Below are 24,810 nucleotides of genomic sequence, written 5' to 3' on the forward strand. Positions count from 1 at the left end.
TTGTCACGAACTTTTTATTCTATAAAACATACAATTGAAATGCTATCGGTCGATATTTCTGCACAGTTGATAAAGGCAGGTTTCCAAGCAGTGTTCCATCCTCTATGCAAATTTCGCTGAAAAAGAGAATTGATTTTAAGACCAGAAACTCCATCTTGGACATACATTGATGATTCATGTTTGTTTGTCAACAATATTCCAGCTATATAACAGCGATCTGTAAATAATCAAGTGTGGACCAGTCAATCCAGTGATCGACATCATGAACATCAATAAACGCATTTTGGACAAGATGACATGCATCAACCAAATCACCGAGCTTGCCCACCCGATCTCGTCAGTCGCCTCTTAGTACATACAGGGGTTGCTAATTTTAACCCGGATCTTCACGGGTATTGTTGACTCGTACATATACAGGGGTACATATGTTATATCTATCACGAGCATACTATTCCATTTACTATACCATTATACCATATTCCTACAGTAATTTTATATTTCATCATAGTTCTTGTTCTAAACACGACTTGAAAATGTGACCAAATCGTCTACTTATCATCTGATTATATCAAGATTACTTTTGTTTTCCAGATGCTTGAGTGGTTTGTTTGTTTTTTGTTTTACGCCGCACTCGGCAATATTCAAGCTGTATGACGGCGGTCTGTAAATAATCGAGTCTGCACTAGACAATCCAGTGATTGATATCATGGGCATTGATCCACACAATTGGGATCGATGACATGCTTCAACCAAGTCAACGAGTCTGACCACCCAATTCCGTTAGTTGCATTTTACGACAAGCATAGCCGCCTTTTACTGCAAGAATGGGTTGCTGAAGACCTATTCTACCGCGGATCTTCACGGGTGTGCTGCAGTAGAAAGGGAGAAGAATTTGTATTTTCTTCCTTTTTGTCTGGCGTTATGTTATTGTTGCACTTTCTCATGTTCCTTAGCAGATGTCAAAACCTTTAACTGGCCATATATTTGACAACGCGGTAATTTCAAAGCAATCTTGATGCGTATATGAAGAATTGAGGATCTAATAGACTTAATGAATATTGTGTATTATCAATTGATTTTATAGATGAATATATCTTTCAAGGTAGCAACATCACATGACAAGATACGTTTATACAAGTGCAATCGTCCTTTCACAAAAAGCAGTCGAGTTTTGCTACTGCACCCATTAACGTAAGATTACCGATTACCTTCTACGTTCTCTTTTTCGTCTGACGGATGATTCCGATGATGATTCTAAAAAAATAAACATAATATGTTCATGTTGAAAGGCCACACAGTGTACGGGAACTAGGGAAACATAGAGCATATGGCATCCTGACAAACTTACAGAAAGGATGTTTAGATGAAAGTGAAAATGAAAGTCAAATGCATGTGGTTGATGCTATCAAGCCATTCTTGGGTTAGCCTTGTGATTAAAGCGTTTGTTCGTCACGGGTTTCCTACATGGTTACTATGTATGAAGCCCATTTCTGGTGTTCTCCGCCCTGATATTGCTGGAATATTACTAAGAGCGGCGTCAAACCATACGTTCTCACTCACTCACTGAACATATACCAGGGTTGCAAGATTCTAGGAATTGCATAGTTGACATGTTTGCCCGTCAATCGAGTTGTACACATTGTGATAAAGATGTATTTCGTTCTCTGTGTGGTTTGATAAATAAACAGAGATTTGGACATTCCCTCCATTGCCCTAATAATGTAACAATAATCCCTAAAGGGGCATTAAACATCACATTCACTTTTCACTCATGAACAAAGCAGTCGGTTTCCAACATCAATCCTGAATACAGGATTATTATCGTCGTTGCTCTTATTTTCTTCAGTCGATTCGGAAGATTCGGATGATGGTTCTCAAATAAATCACGTTATCATATCAGATAGCCACCACATTGAATGAGAACGAGAGAAACATCAAACATTTTACACCTGACAAACTGTTGGTAGATACTTAAAAGGATACTTAAAACAGAACATGTAGAATATTTTCCGGAATGAAAAAGGGAGTGGTTTATGACATCATGCCTTTATTGTTTTCTTCAGATTCCAGGATAGCAAGATGCGAAGACCTGCAGAGTTTTCTTTTTTTTGTCCGCCATCGTGTTATTGCTACAGTATTTTACACATTGGCAATAACACCTTGCAACAGAGTCTAACAATTATGGACAAAACAAAGGATGTTTAATATTTTTTCAACTTTCAATTACCTATATCTATGTTCTCAGTTTCTTCTGTCGATTCTGATGATTCAGAGGACGATTCTGTAAATATAAGGCACGTCATCCTGTCAACTAGCCATCGCATAGCAGTGGGGCCAGTCATTTTAAGTAACTGTTACAGTACATGATTCAGTGACGACTGCGACATTTATAGATATCTAAAGGGTGAACACATACAAGAATAATCTACATTTCTTGAGATGCATTGGTAACACGGTAACTATGACACATTTGTTGTGTTTTTGCAGGCTTTCTCTCATTGTAATATTTCAAGGATCATTTCATTTCGGAAGTTAAACCTCCCACTCAGCCATCACTTCCGTATTGTCAAAAGTGATTTTCTTTTAACATGTAACCTAGATAAACGATTACCTTTTTCCTTAATCTCAGTTTCTTCTGTCGATTCTGATAATTCAGAGGACGATTCTGTAAATATAAGGCACGTCATCCTGTCAACTAGCCATCACAAAGCAGTGGGACCAGTCATTTTAAGTAACTGTTACAGTACATGATTCAGTGACGACTGCGACATTTGAGACATCTAAGAGGATGAACACATACAAGAATAATCTACATTTCTTGAGATGCATTGGTAGCACGGGCACTATGACACATTTGTTGTGTTTTTGCAGGCTTTCTCTCATTGTAATATTTCAATGATCATTTCATTTCGGAAGTTAAACCTCCCACTCAGCCATCAATTACGTATTGTCAAAAGTGATTTTCTTTTAACATGTAGTCTAGATAAACGATTACCTTTTTCCTTAATCTCAGTTTCTTCTGTCGATTCTGAAGATTCAGAGGACGATTCCGTAAAAATAAAGCACGTTATCCTGTCAACTAGCCATCACATAGCAGTGGGGCCAGTCATTTTAAGTAACTGTTACAGTACATGATTCAGTGACGACTGCGACATTTGAGACATCTAAGAGGATAACCACATACAAGAATAATCTACATTTCTTGAGATGCATTGGTAGAACGGGCACTATGACACATTTTTCGTGTTTTTGCAGGCTTTCTCTCATTGTAATATTTCAAGGATCATTTCATTTCGGAAGTTAAACCTCCCACTCAGCCATCACTTATGTATTGTCAAAAGTGATTTTCTTTTAACATGTAACCTAGATAAACGATTACCTTTTTCCTTAATCTCAGTTTCTTCTGTCGATTCTGAAGATTCAGAGGACGATTCTGTAAATATAAGGCACGTCATCCTGTCAACTAGCCATCGCATAGCAGTGGGGCAAGTCATTTTAAGTAACTGTTACAGTACATGATTCAGTGACGACTGCGATATTTGATACATCTAAGAGGATGAACACATACAAGAATAATCTACATTTCTTGAGATGCATTGGTAACACGGTAACTATGACACATTTGTTGTGTTTTTGCAGGCTTTCTCTCATTGTAATATTTCAAGGATCATTTCATTTCGGAAGTTAAACCTCCCACTCAGCCATCACTTACGTATTGTCAAAAGTGATTTTCTTTTAACATGTAACCTAGATAAAAGATTACCTTTTTCCTTAATCTCAGTTTCTTCTGTCGATTCTGAAGATTCAGAGGACGATTCTGTAAATATAAGGCACGTCATCCTGTCAACTAGCCATCACATAGCAGTGGGGCCAGTCATTTTAAGTAACTGTTACAGTACATGATTCAGTGACGACTGCGACATTTGAGACATCTAAGAGGATGAACACATACAAGAATAATCTACATTTCTTGAGATGCATTGGTAACACGGACACTATGACACATTTGTTGTGTTTTTGCAGGCTTTCTCTCATTGTAATATTTCAAGGATCATTTCATTTCGGAAGTTAAACCTCCCACTCAGCGATCAATTACCTATTGTCAAAAGTGATTTTCTTTTAACATGTAACCTAGATAAACGATTACCTTTTTCGTTACTCTCAGTTTCTTCTGTCGATTCTGATAATTCAGAGGACGATTCTGTAAATATAAGGCACGTCATCCTGTCAACTAGCCATCCCATAGCAGTGGGGCCAGTCATTTTAAGTAACTGTTACAGTACATGATTCAGTGACGACTGCGACATTTGAGACATCTAAGAGGATGAACACATACAAGAATAATCTACATTTCTTGAGATGCATTGGTAACACGGACACTATGACACATTTGTTGTGTTTTTGCAGGCTTTCTCTCATTGTAATATTTCCACGATCATTTCATTTCGGAAGTTAAACCTCCCACTCAGCCATCACTTACGTATTGTCAAAAGTGATTTTCTTTTAACATGTAACCTAGATAAACGATTACCTTTTTCCTTAATCTCAGTTTCTTCTGTCGATTCTGAAGATTCAGAGGACGATTCTGTAAATATAAGGCACGTCATCCTGTCAACTAGCCATCGCATAGCAGTGGGGCCAGTCATTTTAAGTAACTGTTACAGTACATGATTCAGTGACGACTGCGACATTTGATACATCTTAGAGGATGAACACATACAAGAATAATCTACATTTCTTGAGATGCATTGGTAACACGGTAACTATGACACATTTGTTGTGTTTTTGCAGGCTTTCTCTCATTGTAATATTTCAACGATAATTTCATTTCGGAAGTTAAACCTCCCACTCAGCCATCACTTACGTATTGTCAAAAGTGATTTTCTTTTAACATGTAACCTAGATAAAAGATTACCTTTTTCCTTAATCTCAGTTTCTTCTGTCGATTCTGAAGATTTAGAGGACGATTCTGTAAATATAAGGCACGTCATCCTGTCAACTAGCCATCGCATAGCAGTTAGGCCAGTCATTTTAAGTAACTGTTACAGTACATGATTCAGTGACGACTGCGACATTTGATACATCTAAGAGGATGAACACATACAAGAATAATCTACATTTCTTGAGATGCATTGGTAACACGGTAACTATGACACATTTGTTGTGTTTTTGCAGGCTTTCTCTCATTGTAATATTTCAAGGATCATTTCATTTCGGAAGTTAAACCTCCCACTCAGCCGTCACTTACGTATTGTCAAAAGTGATTTTCTTTTAACATGTAACCTAGATAAAAGATTACCTTTTTCCTTAATCTCAGTTTCTTCTGTCGATTCTGAAGATTTAGAGGACGATTCTGTAAATATAAGGCACGTCATCCTGTCAACTAGCCATCGCATAGCAGTTAGGCCAGTCATTTTAAGTAACTGTTACAGTACATGATTCAGTGACGACTGCGACATTTGATACATCTAAGAGGATGAACACATACAAGAATAATCTACATTTCTTGAGATGCATTGGTAACACGGTAACTATGACACATTTGTTGTGTTTTTGCAGGCTTTCTCTCATTGTAATATTTCAAGGATCATTTCATTTCGGAAGTTAAACCTCCCACTCAGCCATCACTTATGTATTGTCAAAAGTGATTTTCTTTTAACATGTAACCTAGATAAAAGATTACCTTTTTCCTTAATCTCAGTTTCTTCTGTCGATTCTGAAGATTCAGAGGACGATTCTGTAAATATAAGGCACGTCATCCTGTCAACTAGCCATCACATAGCAGTGGGGCCAGTCATTTTAAGTAACTGTTACAGTACATGATTCAGTGACGACTGCGACATTTGAGACATCTAAGAGGATGAACACATACAAGAATAAACTACATTTCTTGAGATGCATTGGTAACACGGTAACTATGACACATTTGTCGTGTTTTTGCAGGCTTTCTCTCATTGTAATATTTCAAGGATCATTTCATTTCGGAAGTTAAACCTCCCACTCAGCCATCACTTACCTATTGTCAAAAGTGATTTTCTTTTAACATGTAACCTAGATAAACGATTACCTTTTTCCTTAATCTCAGTTTCTTCTGTCGATTCTGATGATTCAGAGGACGATTCTGTGAATATAAGGCACGTCATCCTATCAACTAGCCATCACATAGCACTGGGGCCAGTCATTCTAAGTAACTGTTACAGTACATGATTCAGTGACGACTGCGACATTTATAGATATCTAAGAGGATGAACACATACAAGAATAATCTACATTTCTTGGCCATTCTTGGGTTAGCCTTGTGGTTAAAGCGTTTGTTCGTCACGGGTTCGATTCCCTACATGGTTACTGTGTTTGAAGCCCATTTCTGGTGTTCTCCGCCCTGATAATGCTGGAATATTACTAAAAGCGGCGTCAAACCATACGAACTCACTCACTCAATCAACAGATGCCAGGGTAGCATTCCCTCAATCGCCCTAAAAATGTAACAATAATCCCTAAACGGGCATTAAACATCACATTCACTTCTCACAGTCGATTTCTAACATCAATCCTGAATACAGGATTATTATCGTCGTTGCTCTTACTTTCTTCAGTCGATTCGGAAGATTCGGATGATGGTTCTCAAATAAATCACATTATCATGTCAGATAGCCACAACATTGAATGAGAACGAGAGAAACATCAAACATTTTATACCTGAGAAACTGTTGGTAGATACTTAAAAGGATACTTAAAACATAACGTGTAGAATATTTTCCTGAATGAAAAAGGGAGCGGTTTATGGCATCATGCCATTATTGTTTTCTTCAGATTCCAGGATAGCAAGATGCTATGACGTGTAGAGTTTTCCTTGTTTGTCCGTCATCGTGTTATTGCTGCAGTATTTTACACATTGGCAATAACACCTTGCAACAAAGTTTAACAATTATGGACAATACAGAGGATGTTTAATATGTTTTCAACTTTCAATTACCTTAATCGTTGCTCTCTTTCTTTCTTTTGGCGATTCTGTAAATATAAGGCACGTCATCCTGTCAACTAGCCATCACATAGCAGTGGGGCCAGTCATTCTAAGTAACTGTTACAGTACATGATTCAGTGACGACTGCGACATTTGTAGACATTTAAGTGGGTGAACACATACAAACATAATCTACATTTCTTGAGATGTATTGGTAACACAGACGCTATGACACATTTGTCGTGTTTTTGTGTGGCATAAGAATGCACAGATAAACAAGGAAACATCATTTACAATGAACAGCTGGTGGTAGATAAATAAAAAGATAACAAACAAGTTAGAAAGAGAAAATGATCGCGGGCTACCTAATGCCATAAGATACCTATTTTGAAATAACCTTGTTTGATTGTAAACAGTTGATGACATCAGTATGGCTTGATATTTCAACCGTTCCACGAATGGAAGAAAAACAATGTGTATATAAACCTAATAAGCTGCTATTTGGCTTTCAAGATTGCGGATTAACCAGGTTGTAAAACACACGGTGTATTGAATAAACATTGCACCGGTACAGATGATTGACATTCATACAAAATTAAGGTGATCTGCCTTTTTTTCAGATAAAAGAGATTAAATTGTTTGTATAGTAATAATTTCTTTTTCATTCTTATCAGTGATGATGTCTTTACTAAATTACTGCTCCGTCGTGGTTAGGAACGCCCACACACTCAAATCATCAAGTGATGGTCCAAAAGATTGTTCCTTCCATGTAAGATTTGGTTCCATTCACGTCATTATAAAACACGATTTGTTTACATTGGTCCTCATTTCACTCAGATAATTAGATAATTCTTTCACAGATGGACAATTCTTTTTAACACCAAGGATATGTCTTTCGAAACATATCAGTTTAGATGATTGCATCTTTCTTATATTACCTGTCAAATAGCACTAGATGAGCTACAGAACACGCCTCTCAACCTTAACATTAACTAAATGATTACCTTCAATATCACGCTTCACTTCTTCTGTTGATTCCGAGGATGATGAGGAAGAGGAACCAGAGGATGATTCAGAGGAAGATTCTAATGTTGACAGATTTAAGAAATATTAGTGAAATGTTGGTTGTTTTGTTCTATCAATCTATATTTCTCCTATCCTCCTACATCTTCAATGGAAAACTGTTTCCATTATGTCGACAGTGACAACTGTCACAGTTCTGGACATCTAAAAAAGATGAACTCGTGGAAATATAGTCTTCGTGCTGTGGAGCCTCAACATGCAATTACCTTCATCGTTGCTCTCGCTTTCTTCTGTCGATTCTGATGATTCATAGGTGTGGGATGAGGCATTCTAAGTAACTGTTAAAGTATATGATTCAGTGACGACTACGACATTTATATATATCTAGTTGGGTGAACTCATACAAGAATAATCTATATTTCTGGAGATGCAGTGGTAATTTGTAGTATTTTTGTATATGGAATACTCATGAAATATACCTTCATCATTGCTGTCACCATCTTCTGTCGATTCTGAGGAGGATTCCGAAGACGATTCTAAATTGAATAATTTAACACATTTGCTTATCAAATGCTCAGGTAATAACAAATAAATCTAGACATACTTTGATCATGTTTCCCTAAAATTCTAATGGTTGATGCATGAAAGGATAAAACAGAAAAAATAGAGAACGAAGGAAGAACTGTCCAGCATACTGGTAAAACACTAATTCTCATTTAACTATGTTTCACGTATGAAGGGTTTTCTGACTGCAACTGCGTCAGTAGAAACTTACAAGCTTCAATTCGCGGAAGGCTGAGGGCTATGGTTTATACCGTCATCTTTTTATCTGTTTCACTGTAATGTGGGATGGCTAGACGCCAGAACATAATTATCAGGCTTTCTCTCATTATGATATTGCAACGATACTTTCACTGCGGATGTCAAACCACCCACTCAGCCATCACTTACTTATTGTCAAAAAGTGATGTAACCTAGATAAACGATTACCTTCATCATTGCTATCATCTTCTTCTGTCGATTCTGATGATTCAGAGGATGATTCTACAAGTATTAAGTACTTCAACATGTCAACTAGCCATTGTATGACATTGAAATGCACAGACAAGTGAGGAACATACGTTACCCTGACGAGCTGGTGCTAGGTAAATAAAAGGATAACAAACAAGTTAGAAAGAGAGAATGAGAGTGGGCTTCATAACGCTTTTAGATACATATTTCGAAATAACCTTGTTCGATTATAAAGAGTTGATGACATCAGTATGTCTTGATATTTCAACCGTTCCATGAATGGAAGGCAAAATAGTGTGTATTAACCTAATAAGCTGCTACATGACTTTCAAGATTGCGGATTAACCAGGTAGAACACACGATGTCTTGCATAAACATTGCACAGGTATAAATCAGTGACATTCGTACAAAATTAAGGTGTTCTGTCCCCCGTTGTTACTTTTTTCATATAAAATTAATGAAATTGTTTGTATAGTAATAATTTCTTTTTCATTCTTAGCAGTGTTGATACCTCAACTAAATTAGTGTCCCTTTGTGGTTAGGGACGCCCACACACTCAAATCATCAAGTGATGGTAATTAGATAATACTTTCACAGATGTAAATTCTTTTTAGCACAAAGAATATGTCTTTCCTAACATTTCAGTTGAGATGATTGCATCTTTCTTATATAACCTGTCAAATAGCACTAGATGAGCAACAGAAGAACACGCCTCTCAAACTGAACATTTACTACATGATTACCTTCAGTATCACGCTTCACTTCTTCTGTTGATTCCGAGGATGATGAGGAAGAGGAACCAGAGGATGATTCAGAGGAAGATTCTAATGGTAACAGATTTAACAATTATTAGTGAAATATTTGTTGTTTTGATCTATGAATCTATATTTCTCCTATCCTCCTATATCGTCTATGGAAAACTAAGTGTGATCAGGAAGCCATTCTAAAATAGCTGTTTCCTGTATATGGATTGTGACAACTGTAACAATTCTAGATATCTAGAAAAGATTAATTGGAAGAATAGTCTTCCTTTCTTGAGATGCATTCGTAGCTGAATGCTATTACATGCTTGTTTTGTTTTTAAAGGGCACATTAAAGGGCAGATTTTCATACTAAAGGGCAGATTTTCATACTTTAAGACATACCTAATCACAAATGTTTGACCAAAATTAATTTGAAAAACGGAAGTACCATTAAAAATACGATAAAAATTGACAGGCGAAATAGTGCCCTAAAGAATGAAATCCGCCACTGGTGATAAAACAGGTTCCTAATGTTTGACGTGCTGCGCAATTTGAAGGATGAGATGGGGCCAGTTTGTCTCCTTCCGTCTCGAATTGTTTAATCGAATTCAAGGGCAGGTGGTTATGTTGCCCAAACAGTATGTTAGTCATAAAAAGCTAGTTACAGACTGTAATTATTCACAATGTCAAGTTCAAAGGTCATTTCACACACTCGCCCCTTCTATTATCAGTCCATCAGGAAACAGTAGTATGTTTGTGGATTTGACCTAATTTTGTTCGGTTTATGGTAACATAAACGCAAAAGTGCTTTGTTAGTCATTTAAATGCCACTCAATCACTTGCAAAGTAATCATTTTCATTACCTTCAAAAGCTTCCCTAATGTTTCCTCCTCGAATGCGACTACCTTCAGTCAGAGTGATTGACACCAGGAGAACGGAGAGCAACACCTGTACGATCATTTTGCACTGAAACATATTGACATTTTGTAATAAGTATGCATTTTTCTTCTTTTGGCGGTGTTAGAAATTCATTTGTTTCATGCAGTGAAACGAGACCAACTACATAGTTGTTTGTTAACCCAAGCATACCAACACTTTAGTATTCCAGTATAGGACGATGATGTTAAAAAATCGCAAGCTACTGTGAAAAACATCAACAATGGTTCTTACTTACCTGCGAAAGTGAACTGGTGAATTCTTAGAATCTTGCTGATCAACAGGGCATTTATATAGTACTTTAGATAACGTCATTATTATCGAAATATTCTTAAAATGCGACATCTGGAGGATAATTATTCATGACATCTGAATAAAGTAACCATCTTCTTACCTAAAACACTATGCACACGGTAAGTCAACTTGCAACAAAGTACCAAATGAAATCAGCTCAAAGATCACGTATCGTATCTAAAACATGCTGGTCAGCACACTTCACTTTTGAATGTGTATGTCGATATCAAATAATCAGGAAACACGTGTCAGATTTATGTTATTTATATCTATTTTTGAATAAAATGTTTGAAATTGATCAAAATCTCCTTTCCGTTCAGAAGCCAGATGTTCTGGCCTGTTACAGCACATTTCCTTTAAATGTGCATATTGATATGGATCAATTTATTTTAACTATGGTACATTATGCTTATCGTCAGTTATATATTAATATCGATAGATAGATTTTCAAATTACATCGGAATGAAACATCGGGGGGATATATATTCATTACATTTGGATAAAGTTATCAGCTTCTGTAAGAGTACCAGATGGTATTTATTCATTGAAAACATCTTTCCTTTCACTGTAATATAAAAGGAAGATATTTACCGACATCCATATATACTACATGATAAATTCTTCATGAACATTTATTATAGTCACATTGAGCCATCGAGTAAATGAAGCCCTGGTCTTCTATTTCATCCCTCTACCAAATGGTGTTATCGCACAGATTTGTTATAGTGTGGTGTATGTGGCGTTTCCTGTGGAGTTTGGACATTAGCATAAACATGTGGGTACAGGGTGTTTTTGTAGTTCAGTTTTTCTGAGGTGTTTTAATTCCGTAAGTTACCTCCTGTCTTAAGTCTTGCGAAAATAAGTGCTGACTTTATAGACAGATTGAGTTACATCCTTGTCCAATGGCTGGATAGGTGACTTTCACAATTTGTAAGGTACAGTAAAGCATACCCTTTTTTTCTACGAAAGATTCAAAGAGCAGCATACGACTCTTGCCCCAACGCTGTTTGATCAGCGTTACAACATTCATGGCCTCAGTAAACCTTTCAAAAAGTATGTGTTTGTTGCCTGCACATAGCGTTTCTCCTCCCACTATTTGGCTGAAAGATAAAACCGATATGTTAGTTTCGAATTACGTCTGATGTGTACAAGTGCAGAGATTCTGCAAGTTATCAGTGAAGGAAAAACGTTCGTTTTTCAACACAATGGGAACGGTTTTAATGTATCGGTCCAAACATATCTTTTGTCGCTGACGCAGCATAATTGATAAATGCTACTGAGCTTATGATGACACTCGGAGACTTCAATCCACCAGCAGAAACATCGACCAAGTGATGACACCAAGTGTTCGCGAAAAGGGGAAGCATTCCCTACTCTATCAGTAGCCTGTAGCCTGTAGCCTGTAGCCTGAACTGGTAGCCAATTTGTCTGTAAACAATCGAGTCTGGACCAGATAATCTAGTGATGTTATTTTGTAAATCAGTGATGACACAATCGACACAGCAGAGTCCCTTCACTTGTAAGCAGCAGACGTTATTCAAAATAACAATATCGTTGATAGTTGAAACGAGATATCGTTTCACTGGATTGTCTGGTTAAGAGTCGATAGTGTCACCACTGTATACTTTTTCATCACTATTTTGCCTTTCTTCGACCAATGTTTTGGCAGATAATCGAGATTGGTTATTCTCTTACGTTGACTGAATATTACTTGAACTGGGACGATGTTATCTTGATGGACTGAAGATTCCGAGTTTCACCATCAGCTCAATAGCTATTATCAATTATGGTGAGAAATGTTTTGGCTGATACATTGAAGCTGCTCAAGACTTTCTCTTTATTTGGAAGCACCAAAAATTCTTTCACTTATACTACCCTGGGTGAAGTCAATTGCTGGTGTCCCCCGTGATGTTTCTGGAATATTGCTAAAAGCGGCGTAAAACAATACTTACTCACGCACATGGTCATGTTAGATGACCATCTGTTTTGGAGTAACAGTTATTATTTTCAGGTTGTTTGATAGTGGCCCCACGTTGTATTATCTGCACGTTGTTGTCATGATCCAATAGTCTGTTGTTTCAGAATTACTTCACTTAATGCACTAACTTCTACGTTTAGCCGATTGGAGAGTATCCATTCATTATTGAATTGATACATCCTCAGTGTCTATTCTCTATATATCTTCATATCCCTTACGATGGCCATTCTTTAAATGTTATCCATAATCTCGATCGAGAGAATCGAGAGAAGAACATGAGGGTCATGACGAAGGTGACCAAACATTAAGGGGTGATGTGGCAAAGCAAGACAATCATGCCATGAGTTTTTGCTGCCCCTGTGGTTCAAAAATGAGCATTCAGATCATCAAAAGAACTCCTTAATTTATAATTACAATGTCTATATCTGCACATTGGCATAACTACTTGGCGTATGTTTGTGACGGGTGCCACCAATGGGGCAGAATACGCTCACCTTTGGCGAACACCTTTTATCCTCACTATTTGACAGTGATTCATGAACACATGCCTATGATATAGTCGGAATCGCAGAGATTTCTTATGATTATTGAATGCCCGCCGTTATATGGCTGTGATATTGCTGAGTGCGGCGCTAAGCAACAACAAAAAAAAAAAACAAGATTATGGAATGAACTTTGTGGCTTTAATTTTATAGATATCCATACCATACCATACATACGAATATGTTTGACTCATATAGAAAGCTTGTACCTTGATGTTATTAGAAAGTGCATGTTTGGATAACAAATTGGACTACTATTTGTGATATCCGCACGTGACATTACAATTAATTAAAGAAATAATGAAGATTATAATCCACAAATAATCTGCAGGTCCCCACACCACTTTCTTTGCGAGCATTATATGTCACCAACATCGCTACACATACACCAGTATTAAATCAATACAGCTCGATGCAATATGACGTCGGATGTAAGTGATCGAATATGGACAAGAACATGTTCGATTGTACCTCAAAAGTTGTGAAATGTAGGCACCAAGGGATTGAGCTGCAGGAATATTGTTCGACATATAGGAAAAGTTGACTGTTGGAAAGTTGAAGTCATCTCTTTGTCTTGTCTTGTGGAGAGTGTTTTGTCATGCAGAATCTGTATGCATAGATCTAAATATGAGAAAGACGAGACGTTCTCATTTATCTCCTTTATTTCAGTGGAAGGAATATGCTTATTGATGATTATTGAACGATTTCAGATCATTGATGTAAAGCATAAAGACATTAAAACTGCACTCATGTGACCTGCATGATTGTGTGACGTGTCATCGATTGTGTGTATCGTTGCCAATGCGACCAACCATCAGTTGTCTGGTTCAGTTTCGATTGCCCATTGACATTCTTTGTTACATTGTTTTTGTGCAAAAGCATTCACCCACCCACCCCTGTAACATTGTCACTTCTCACATTAACTTCTCTCTAAACCATCTCGCAGAGAATAGGACTCCTTTACTCCTTATTCTATTTTTTTGTGTAAATCATCATTTCTGATGGTTTATCTTTTTCCATGAATGAGATTCGGGACACACACGCCCGCGCACGCACGTACTCACGCACGCAATCACGCACGCAATCACGCACGCACGCACGCACGCACGCACGCACGCACGCACCCACGCACCCATACGGGTAGGGAAGGTGGGTGACTTGAGTTTGGTGTGTCACTGTACCCGTACGGAGTGGAATGTTGCTCACATCAGGGCAGTTTAAAAGTAAAAGTAATGAAACACGGTTTGCCGAAGCACATGATTTTAAAGTTATACGGCTGCCATAGGGCTAGCGATTTATGTCGTTGTCACAATTACATCCGGCCAATGATCCACTTTACCTTCATCACGGTATATGGAGGATACCGTCTGCATGTTTTCAGAGAAGATTCCCATTATTCTCTGGGAACTGACAAACATGTTTTTGCCTATTCAAAGGTTTGGGAACCTTGACTGAAACGCCATAGATTGTCGCATAATGTTACACAAAGACACATTCTGTCACGAACTTTTTATTCTATAAAACATACAATCAAAATGCTATCGGTCGATATTTCTGCACAGTTGATAAAGGCAGGTTTCCAAGCAGTGTTCCATCCTCTATGCAAATTTCGCTGAAAAAGAGAATTGATTTTAAGACCAGAAACTCCATCTTGGACATACATTGATGATTCATGTTTGTTTGTCAACAATATTCCAGCTATATAACAGCGATCTGTAAATAATCAAGTGTGGACCAGTCAATCCAGTGATCGACATCATGAGCATCAATAAACGCATTTGGGACAAGATGACATGCATCAACCAAATAACCGAGCTTGCCCACCCGATCTCGTCAGTCGCCTCTTAGTACATACAGGGGTTGCTAATTTTAACCCGGATCTTCACGGGTATTGTTGACTCGTACATATACAGGGGTACATATGTTATATCTATCACGAGCATACTATACCATTTACTATACCATTATACCATATTCCTACAGTAATTTTATATTTCATCATAGTTCTTGTTCTAAACACGACTTGAAAATGTGACTACATCGTCTACTTATCATCTGATTAGGTCAAGATTACTTTTGTTTTCCAGATGCTCGAGTGGTTTGTTTGTTTTTTGTTTTACGCCGCACTCGGCAATATTCAAGCTGTATGACGGCGGTCTGTAAATAATCTAGTTTGCACTAGACAATCCAGTGATTGATATCATGGGCATTGATCCACGCAATTGGGATCGATGACATGCTTCAACCAAGTCAACGAGTCTGACCACCCAATTCCGTTAGTTGCATTTTACGACAAGCATAGCCGCCTTTTACGGCAAGAATGCGTTATGTTATTGTTGCACTTTCTCATGTTCCTTAGCAGATGTTAAAACCTTTAACTGGCCATATATTTGACAACGCGGTAATTTCAAAGCAATCTTGATGCGTATATGAAGAATTGAGGATCTAATAGACTTAATGAATATTGTGTATTATCAATTGATTTTATAGATGAATATATCTTTCAAGGTAGCAACATCACATGACAAGATACGTTTATACAAGTGCAGTCGTCCTTTCACAAAAAGCAGTCGAGTTTTGCTACTGCACCCATTAACGTAAGATTACCTTCTACGTTCTCTTTTTCGTCTGACGGATGATTCCGATGATGATTCTAAAAAAATAAACATAATATTTTCATGTTGAAAGGCCACACAGTGTACAGGAACAAGAGAAACATGGAGCATATGGCATCCTGACAAACTTACAGAAAGGATGTTTAGATGAAAGTGAAAATGAAAGTCAAATGCATGTGGTTGATGCTATCAAGCCATTCTTGGGTTAGCCTAGTGATTAAAGCGTTTGTTCGTCACGGGTTCCCTACATGGTTACTATGTATGAAGCCCATTTCTGGTGTTCTCCGCCCTGATATTGCTGGAATATTACTAAGAGCGGCGTCAAACCATACGTACTCACTCATTCAATCAACAGATACCAGGGTAGCAAGATTCTAGGAATTGCATAGTTGACATGTTTGCCCGTCAATCGAGTTGTACACATTGTGATAAAGATGTATTTCGTTCTCTGTGTGGTTTGATAAATAAACAGAGATTTGGACATTCCCTCCATTGCCCTAATAATGTAACAATAATCCCTAAAGGGGCATTAAACATCACATTCACATCAAACATTTTCATCTGACAAACTGTTGGTAGATACATAAAAGGATACTTAAAACAGAACATGTAGAATATTTTCCGGAATGAAAAAGGGAGTGGTTTATGACATCAGTCCTTTATTGTTTTCTTCAGATGCCAGGATAGCAAGATGCGAAGACCTGCAGAGTTTTCCTTTATTTGTCCGCCATCGTGTTATTGCTACAGTATTTTACACATTGGCAATGACACCTTGCAACAGAGTCTGACAATTAAGTACAATACAGAGGATGTTTAATATTTTTTCAACTTTCAATTACCTATATCGTTCTTCTCAGTTTCTTCAGTCGATTCTGATGATTCAGAGGACGATTCTGTAAATATAAGGCACGTCATCCTGTCAACTAGCCATCACATAGGAGTGGGGCCAGTCATTTTAAGTAACTGTTACAGTACATGATTCAGTGACGACTGCGACATTTATAGATATCTAAAGGGTGAACACATACAAGAATAATCTACATTTCTTGAGATGCATTAGTAACACGGTAACTATGACACATTTGTTGCGTTTCTGCAGGCTTTCTCTCATTGTAATATTTAAACGATCATTTCATTTCGGAAGTTAAACCTCCCACTCAGCCGTCACTTACGTATTGTCAAAAGTGATTTTCTTTTAACATGTAACCTAGATAAACGATTACCTTTTTCCTTAATCTCAGTTTCTTCTGTCGATTCTGATAATTCAGAGGACGATTCTGTAAATATAAGGCACGTCATCCTGTCAACTAGCCATCACATAGCAGTGGGGCCAGTCATTTTAAGTAACTGTGACAGTACATGATTCAGTGACGACTGCGACATTTGAGACATCTAAGAGGATGAACACATACAAGAATAATCTACATTTCTTGAGATGCATTGGTAACACGGAGACTATGACACATTTGTCGTGTTTTTGCAGGCTTTCTCTCATTGTAATATTTCAATAATAATTTCATTTCGGAAGTTAAACCTCCCACTCAGCCATCACTTCCGTATTGTCAAAAGTGATTTTCTTTTAACATGTAACCTAGATAAACGATTACCTTTTTCCTTAATCTCAGTTTCTTATGTCGATTCTGAAGATTCAGAGGACGATTCTGTAAATATAAGGCACGTCATCCTGTCAACTAGCCATCCCATAGCAGTGGGGCCGGTCATTTTAAGTAACTGTTACAGTACATGATTCAGTGACGACTGCGACATTTGAGACATCTAAGAGGATGAACACATACAAGAATAATCTACATTTCTTGAGATGCATTAGTAACACGGTAACTATGACACATTTGTTGCGTTTCTGCAGGCTTTCTCTCATTGTAATATTTAAACGATCATTTCATTTCGGAAGTTAAACCTCCCACTCAGCCATCACTTACGTATTGTCAAAAGTGATTTTCTTATAACATGTAACCTAGATAAACGATTACCTTTTTCCTTAATCTCAGTTTCTTTTGTCGATTCTGATAATTCAGAGGACGATTCTGTAAATATAAGGCACGTCATCCTGTCAACTAGCCATCACATAGCAGTGGGGCAAGTCATTTTAAGTAACTGTTACAGTACATGATTCAGTGACGACTGCGACATTTATAGATATCTAAAGGGTGAACTCATACAAGAATAATCTACATTTCTTGAGATGCATTGGTAACACGGACACTATGACACATTTGTCGTGTTTTTGCAGGCTTTCTCTCATTGTAATATTTCAACAATAATTTCAATTCGGAAGTTAAACCTCCCACTCAGCCATCAATTACGTATTGTCAAAAGTGATTTTCTTTTAACATGTAACCTACATAAACGATTACCTTTTTCCTTAATCTCAGTTTCTTCTGTCGGTTCTGATAATTCAGAGGACGATTCTGTAAATATAAGGCACGTCATCCTGTCAACTAGCCATCACATAGCAGTGGGGCCAGTCATTTTAAGTAACTGTTACAGTACATGATTCAGTGACGACTGCGACATTTGAGACATCTAAGAGGATGAACACATACAAGAATAATCTACATTTCTTGAGATGCATTGGTAACACAGACACTATGACACATTTGTCGTGTTTTTGCAGGCTTTCTCTCATTGTAATATTTCAACGATAATTTCATTTCGGAAGTTAAACCTCCCACTCAGCCATCACTTATGTATTGTCAAAAGTGATTTTCTTTTAACATGTAACCTAGATAAACGATTACATTTTTCCTTAATCTCAGTTTCTTCTGTCGATTCTGATAATTCAGAGGACGATTCTGTAAATATAAGGCACGTCATCCTGTCAACTAGCCATCCCATAGCAGTGGGGCCAGTCATTTTAAGTAACTGTTACAGTACATGATTCAGTGACGACTGCGACATTTGAGACATCTAAGAGGATGAACACATACAAGAATAATCTACATTTCTTGAGATGCATTGGTAACACGGACACTATGACACATTTGTCGTGTTTTGCAGGCTTTCTCTCATTGTATTATTTCAACGATGATTTCATTTCGGAAGTTAAACCTCCCACTCAGCCATCAATTACGTATTGTCAAAAGTGATTTTCTTTTAACATGTAACCTACATAAACGATTACCTTTTTCCTTAATCTCAGTTTCTTCTGTCGATTCTGAAGATTCAGAGGACGATTCTGTAAATATAAGACACGTCATCCTGTCAACTAGCCAACACATAGCAGTGGGGCCAGTCATTTTAAGTAACTGTTACAGTACATGATTCAGTGACGACTGCGACATTTGAGACATCTAAGAGGATGAACACATACAAGAATAATCTACATTTCTTGAGATGCATTGGTAACACGGACACTATGACACATTTGTCGTGTTTTTGCAGGCTTTCTCTCATTGTAATATTTCAACGATAATTTCATTTCGGAAGTTAAACCTCCCACTCAGCCATCACTTACGTATTGTCAAAAGTGATTTTCTTTTAACATGTAACCTAGATAAAAGATTACCTTTTTCCTTAATCTCAGTTTCTTATGTCGATTCTGAAGATTCAGAGGACGATTCTGTAAATATAAGGCACGCCATCCTGTCAACTAACCATCCCATAGCAGTAGGGCAAGTCATTTTAAGTAACTGTTACAGTACATGATTCAGTGATGACTGCGACATTTGAGACATCTAAGAGGATGAACACATACAAGAATAATCTACATTTCTTGAGATGCATTGGTAGCACGGGCACTATGACACATTTGTCGTGTTTTTGCAGGCTTTCTCTCATTGTAATATTTAAACGATCATTTCATTTCGGAAGTTAAACCTCCCACTCAGCCATTACTTACGTATTGTCAAAAGTGATTTTCTTTTAACATGTAACCTAGATAAACGATTACCTTTTTCCTTAATCTCAGTTTCTTCTGTCGATTCTGATAATTCAGAGGACGATTCTGTAAATATAAGGCACGTCATCCTGTCAACTAGCCATCACATAGCAGTGGGGCCAGTCATTTTAAGTAACTGTTACAGTACATGATTCAGTGACGACTGCGACATTTATAGATATCTAAGAGAGGGAACACATACAAGAATAATCTACATTTCTTGGCCATTCTTGGGTTAGCCTTGTGATTAAAGCGTTTGTTCGTCACGGGTTCGATTCCCTACATGGTTACTGTGTATGAAGCCCATTTCTGGTGTTCTCCGCCCTGATAATGCTGGAATATTACTAAAAGCGGCGTCAAACCATACGAACTCACTCACTCAATCAACAGATGCCAGGGTAGCATTCCCTCAATCGCCCTAAAAATGTAACAATAATCTCTAAACGGGCAATAAACATCATATTCACTTCTCACAGTCGATTTCTAACATCAATCCTGAATACAGGATTATTATCGTCGTTGCTCTTACTTTCTTCAGTCGATTCGGAAGATTCGGATGATGGTTCTCAAATATATCACATTATCATGTCAGATAGCCACAACATTGAATGAGAACGAGAGAAACATCAAACATTTTACATCTGACAAACTGTTGGTAGATACATAAAAGGATACTTAAAACAAAACATGTAGAACATTTTCCGGAATGAAAAAGGGAGTGGTTTATGGCATCATGCCATTATTGTTTTCTTCAGATGCCAGGATAGCAAGATGCTATGACCTGTAGAGTTTTCCTTGTTTGTCCGTCATCGTGTTATTGCTGCAGTATTTTACACATTGGCAATAACACCTTGCAACAAAGTTTAACAGTTATGGACAATACATAGGATGTTTAATATGTTTTCAACTTTCAATTACCTTAATCGTTGCTCTCTTTTTTTCTTTTGGCGATTCTGTAAATATAAGGCACGTCATCCTGTCAACTAGCCATCACATAGCAGTGGGGCCAGTCATTCTAAGTAACTGTTACAGTACATGATTCAGTGACGACTGCGACATTTGAGACATCTAAGAGGATGAACACATACAAGAATAATCTACATTTCTTGAGATGCATTGGTAACACGGACACTATGACACATTTGTCGTGTTTTTGTGTGGCATAAGAATGCACAGATAAACAAGGAAACAAAATTCACAATGACCAGCTGGTGGTAGATAAATAAAAAAAAAAAAAACAAGTTAGAAAGAGAAAATGATCGCGGGCTACCTAATGCCATAAGCTACCTATTTCGAAATAACCTTGTTTGATTGTAAAGAGTTGATGACATCAGTATCGCTTGATATTCCAACTGTTCCACGAATGGAAGAAAAACAATGTGTATATAAACCTAATAAGCTGCTATTTGGCTTTCAAGATTGTGGATTAACCAGGTTGTAAAACACACGGTGTATTGAATAAACATTGCACCGGTACAGATGATTGACATTCATACAAAATTAAGGTGATCTGCCCTTTTTTCAGATAAAAGAGATTAAATTGTTTGTATAGTAATAATTTCATTTTCATTCTTATCAGTGTTGATGTCTTTACTAAATTACTGCTCCGTCGTGGTTAGGAACGCCCACACACTCAAATCATCAAGTGATGGTCCAAAAGATTGTTCCTTCCATGTAAGATTTGGTTCCATTCACGTCATTATAAAACACGATTTGTTTACATTGGTCCTCATTTCACTCAGATGATTAGATAATTCTTTCACATATGGACAATTCTTTTTAACACCAAGGATATGTCTTTCGAAACATATCAGTTTAGATGATTGCATCTTTCTTATATTACCTGTCAAATAGCACTAGATGAGCTACAGAACACGCCTCTCAACCTGAACATTAACTAAATGATTACCTTCAATATCACGCTTCACTTCTTCTGTTGACTCCGAGGATGATGAGGAAGAGGAACCAGAGGATAATTCAGAGGAAGATTCTAATGGTGACAGATTTAACAAATATTAGTGAAATGTTGGTTGTTTTGTTCTATCAATCTATATTTCTCCTATCCTCCTACATCTTCAATGGAAAACTGTTTCCATTATGTCGACAGTGACAACTATCACAGTTCTGGACATCTAAACAAATGAACTCGTGGGAATATAGTCTTCGTGCTGTGGAGCCTCAACATGCAATTAACTTCATCGTTGCTCTCGCTTTCTTCTGTCGATTCTGATGATTCATAGCAGTGGGGTCAGGCATTCTAAGTAACTGTTATAGTATATGATTCAGTGACGACTGCGACATTGATAGATATCTAATTGGGTGAACACATACAAGAATAATCTATATTTCTGGTGATGCAGTGGTAATTTGTAGTATTTTTGTATATGGAATACTCATGAAATATACCTTCATCATTGCTGTCACCATCTTCTGTCGATTCTGAGGAGGATTCCGAAGACGATTCTAAATTGAATAATTTAACACATTTGCTTATCAAATGCTCAGGTAATAACAAATAAATCTAGATCTTTGATCATGTTTCCCTAAAATTCTAATGGTTGATGCATGAAAGGATAAAACAGAAAAAATAGAGAACGGAGGAAGAACTGTCCAGCATACTGGTAAAACACTAATTCTCATTTAACTATGTTTCACGTATGAAGGGTTTTCTGACTGCAACTGCGTCAGTAGAAACTTACAAGCTTCAATTCGCGGAAGGCTGAGGACTATGGTTTATACCGTCATGTTTTTATCTGTTTCACTGTATTGTGGGATGGCTAGACGCCAGAACATAATTACCAGGCTTTCTCTCATTGTGATATTGCAACAATACTTTCACTGCGGACGTCAAACCACCCACTCAGCCATCACTTACTTATTGTAAAAAGTGATGTAACCTAGATAAACGATTACCTTCATCATCGCTCTCATCTTCTTCTGTCGATTCTGATGATTCAGAGGATGATTCTACAAGTATTAAGTACTTCAACATGCACAGACAAGTGAGGAACATACGTTACCCAGACGAGCTGGTGCTAGGTAAATACAAGGATAACAAACAAGTTAGAAAGAGAGAATGAGCGTGGGCTTCATAACGCTTTTAGATATATATTTCGAAATTACCTTGTTCGATTATAAAGAGTTGATGACATCAGTATGTCTTGATATTTCAACCGTTCCATGAATGGAAGGCAAAATAATGTGTATTAACCTAATAAGCTGCTATATGACTTTCAAGATTGCAGATTAACCAGGTAGAACACACGATGTCTTGCATAAACATTGCACAGGTATAAATCAGTGACATTCATACAAAATTAAGGTGTTCCGTCCCCCGTTGTTACTTTTTTCATATAAAATTGATGAAATTGTTTGTATAGTAATAATTTCTTTTTCATTAAAAAGCATGTGTTTTGCGATTGGTCCTCAATTTATTCAGATAATTAGATAATACTTTCACAGATGTAAATTCTTTTTAACACAAAGGATATGTCTTTCCTAACATTTCAGTTGAGATGATTGCATCTTTCTTATATAACCTGTCAAATAGCACTAGATGAGCAACAGAAGAACACGCCTCTCAACCTGAACATTAACAACATGATTACCTTTAGTATCACGCTTCACTTCTTCTGTTGATTCCGAAGATGGTGAGGAAGAGGAACCAGAGGATGATTCAGAGGAAGATTCTAATGGTAACAGATTTAACAATTATTAGTGAAATATTTGTTGTTTTGATCTATGAATCTATATTTCTCCTATCCTCCTATATCGTCTATGGAAAACTAAGTGTGATCAGGAGGCCATTCTAAAATAGCTGTTTCCTGTATATGGATTGTGACAACTGTAACAATTCTAGATATCTAGAAAAGATTAATTGGAAGAATAGTATTCCTTTTTTGAGATGCATTGGTAGCTGAATGCTATTACATGCTTGTTTTGTTTTTAAAGGGCACATTAAAGGGCAGATTTTCATACTAAAGGGCAGACTTCATACTTTAAGACATACCTAATCACAAATGTTTGACCAAAATTAATTTGAAAAACGGAAGTACCATTAAAAATACGATAAAAATTGACAGGCGAAATAGTGCCCTAAAGAATGAAATCCGCCACTGGTGATAAAACAAGGTTCCTAATGTTTGATGTGCTGCGCAATTTGAAGGATGAGATGGGGCCAGTTTGTCTCCTTCCGCCTCGGATTGTTTAATCGAATTCAAGGGCAGGTGGTTATGTTGCCCAAACAGTATGTTAGTCATAAAAAGCTAGTTACAGACATTAGTTGTTATGGTAATTATTCACAATTTTAAGTTCAAAGGTCATTTAACACACTCGCCCCTCCTATTATCAGTCCATCAGGAAACAGTAGTATGTTTGTCGATTTGGCCTAATTTTGTTCGGTTTATGGTAACATAAACGCAAAAGTGCTTTGTTAGTCATTTAAATGCCACTAAATCACTTGCAACGTAATCATTTTCATTACCTTCAAAAGCTTCCCTAATGTTTCCTCCTCGAATGCGACTACCTTCAGTCAGAGTGATTGACACCAGGAGAACGGAGAGCAACACCTGTACGATCATTTTGCACTGAAACATATTGACATTTTGTAATAAGAATGCGTTTTTCTTCTTTTGGCGGTGTTAGAAATTCATTTGTTTCATGAAGTGAAACGAGACCAACTACATAGTTGTTTGTTAACACAAGCATACCAACACTTTAGTATTCCAGTATAGGACGATGATGTTAAAAAATCGCAAGCTACTGTGAAAAAAACCCACAATGGTTCGTACTTACCTGCGAAAGTGAACT

At 37.1% G+C, this 24,810-nt stretch overlaps 1 protein-coding gene across 1 annotated transcript; it reads right to left on the minus strand.

Annotated features, from left to right (window-relative positions):
- Nucleotides 1–24,810, minus strand: LOC124137061 (DNA ligase 1-like). The gene is made up of 28 exons (XM_048403888.1): nt 24,796–24,810; nt 24,485–24,587; nt 23,610–23,690; nt 22,915–22,968; nt 22,408–22,464; nt 21,911–21,991; nt 20,920–20,954; nt 20,014–20,067; nt 19,630–19,683; nt 19,246–19,299; nt 18,863–18,916; nt 18,479–18,532; nt 18,095–18,148; nt 17,711–17,764; nt 17,327–17,380; nt 6,068–6,121; nt 5,684–5,737; nt 5,300–5,353; nt 4,916–4,969; nt 4,532–4,585; nt 4,148–4,201; nt 3,764–3,817; nt 3,380–3,433; nt 2,996–3,049; nt 2,612–2,665; nt 2,228–2,281; nt 1,209–1,254; nt 1–116 (listed from the first exon to the last, which is right to left on the minus strand). The coding sequence occupies exons 2-26, from the start codon at nt 24,579–24,581 to the stop codon at nt 2,234–2,236; spliced, it is 1,425 nt and encodes a 474-aa protein (XP_048259845.1). The 5' UTR covers nt 24,582–24,587; nt 24,796–24,810; the 3' UTR covers nt 1–116; nt 1,209–1,254; nt 2,228–2,233.

This window comes from Haliotis rufescens, unplaced genomic scaffold (assembly GCF_023055435.1).
Source record: "Haliotis rufescens isolate VD_foot unplaced genomic scaffold, xgHalRufe1.0.p SCAF_3, whole genome shotgun sequence".
Classification (NCBI taxonomy): domain Eukaryota; kingdom Metazoa; phylum Mollusca; class Gastropoda; order Lepetellida; family Haliotidae; genus Haliotis; species Haliotis rufescens.

Excerpts from the sequence above, each read along its gene's own strand:
- LOC124137061 (XM_048403888.1), bottom strand. The coding sequence starts at position 24,581 with ATGATCGTACAGGTGTTGCTCTCCGTTCTCCTGGTGTCAATCACTCTG. Across the intron at positions 20,068-20,919 it reads AAAAGAGAGCAACGATTAAG|AATCGTCCTCTGAATTATCA; the intron begins GTAATTGAAAGT and ends TTATATTTACAG. Across the intron at positions 2,666-2,995 it reads AACTGAGATTAAGGAAAAAG|AATCGTCCTCTGAATTATCA; the intron begins GTAATCGTTTAT and ends TTATATTTACAG.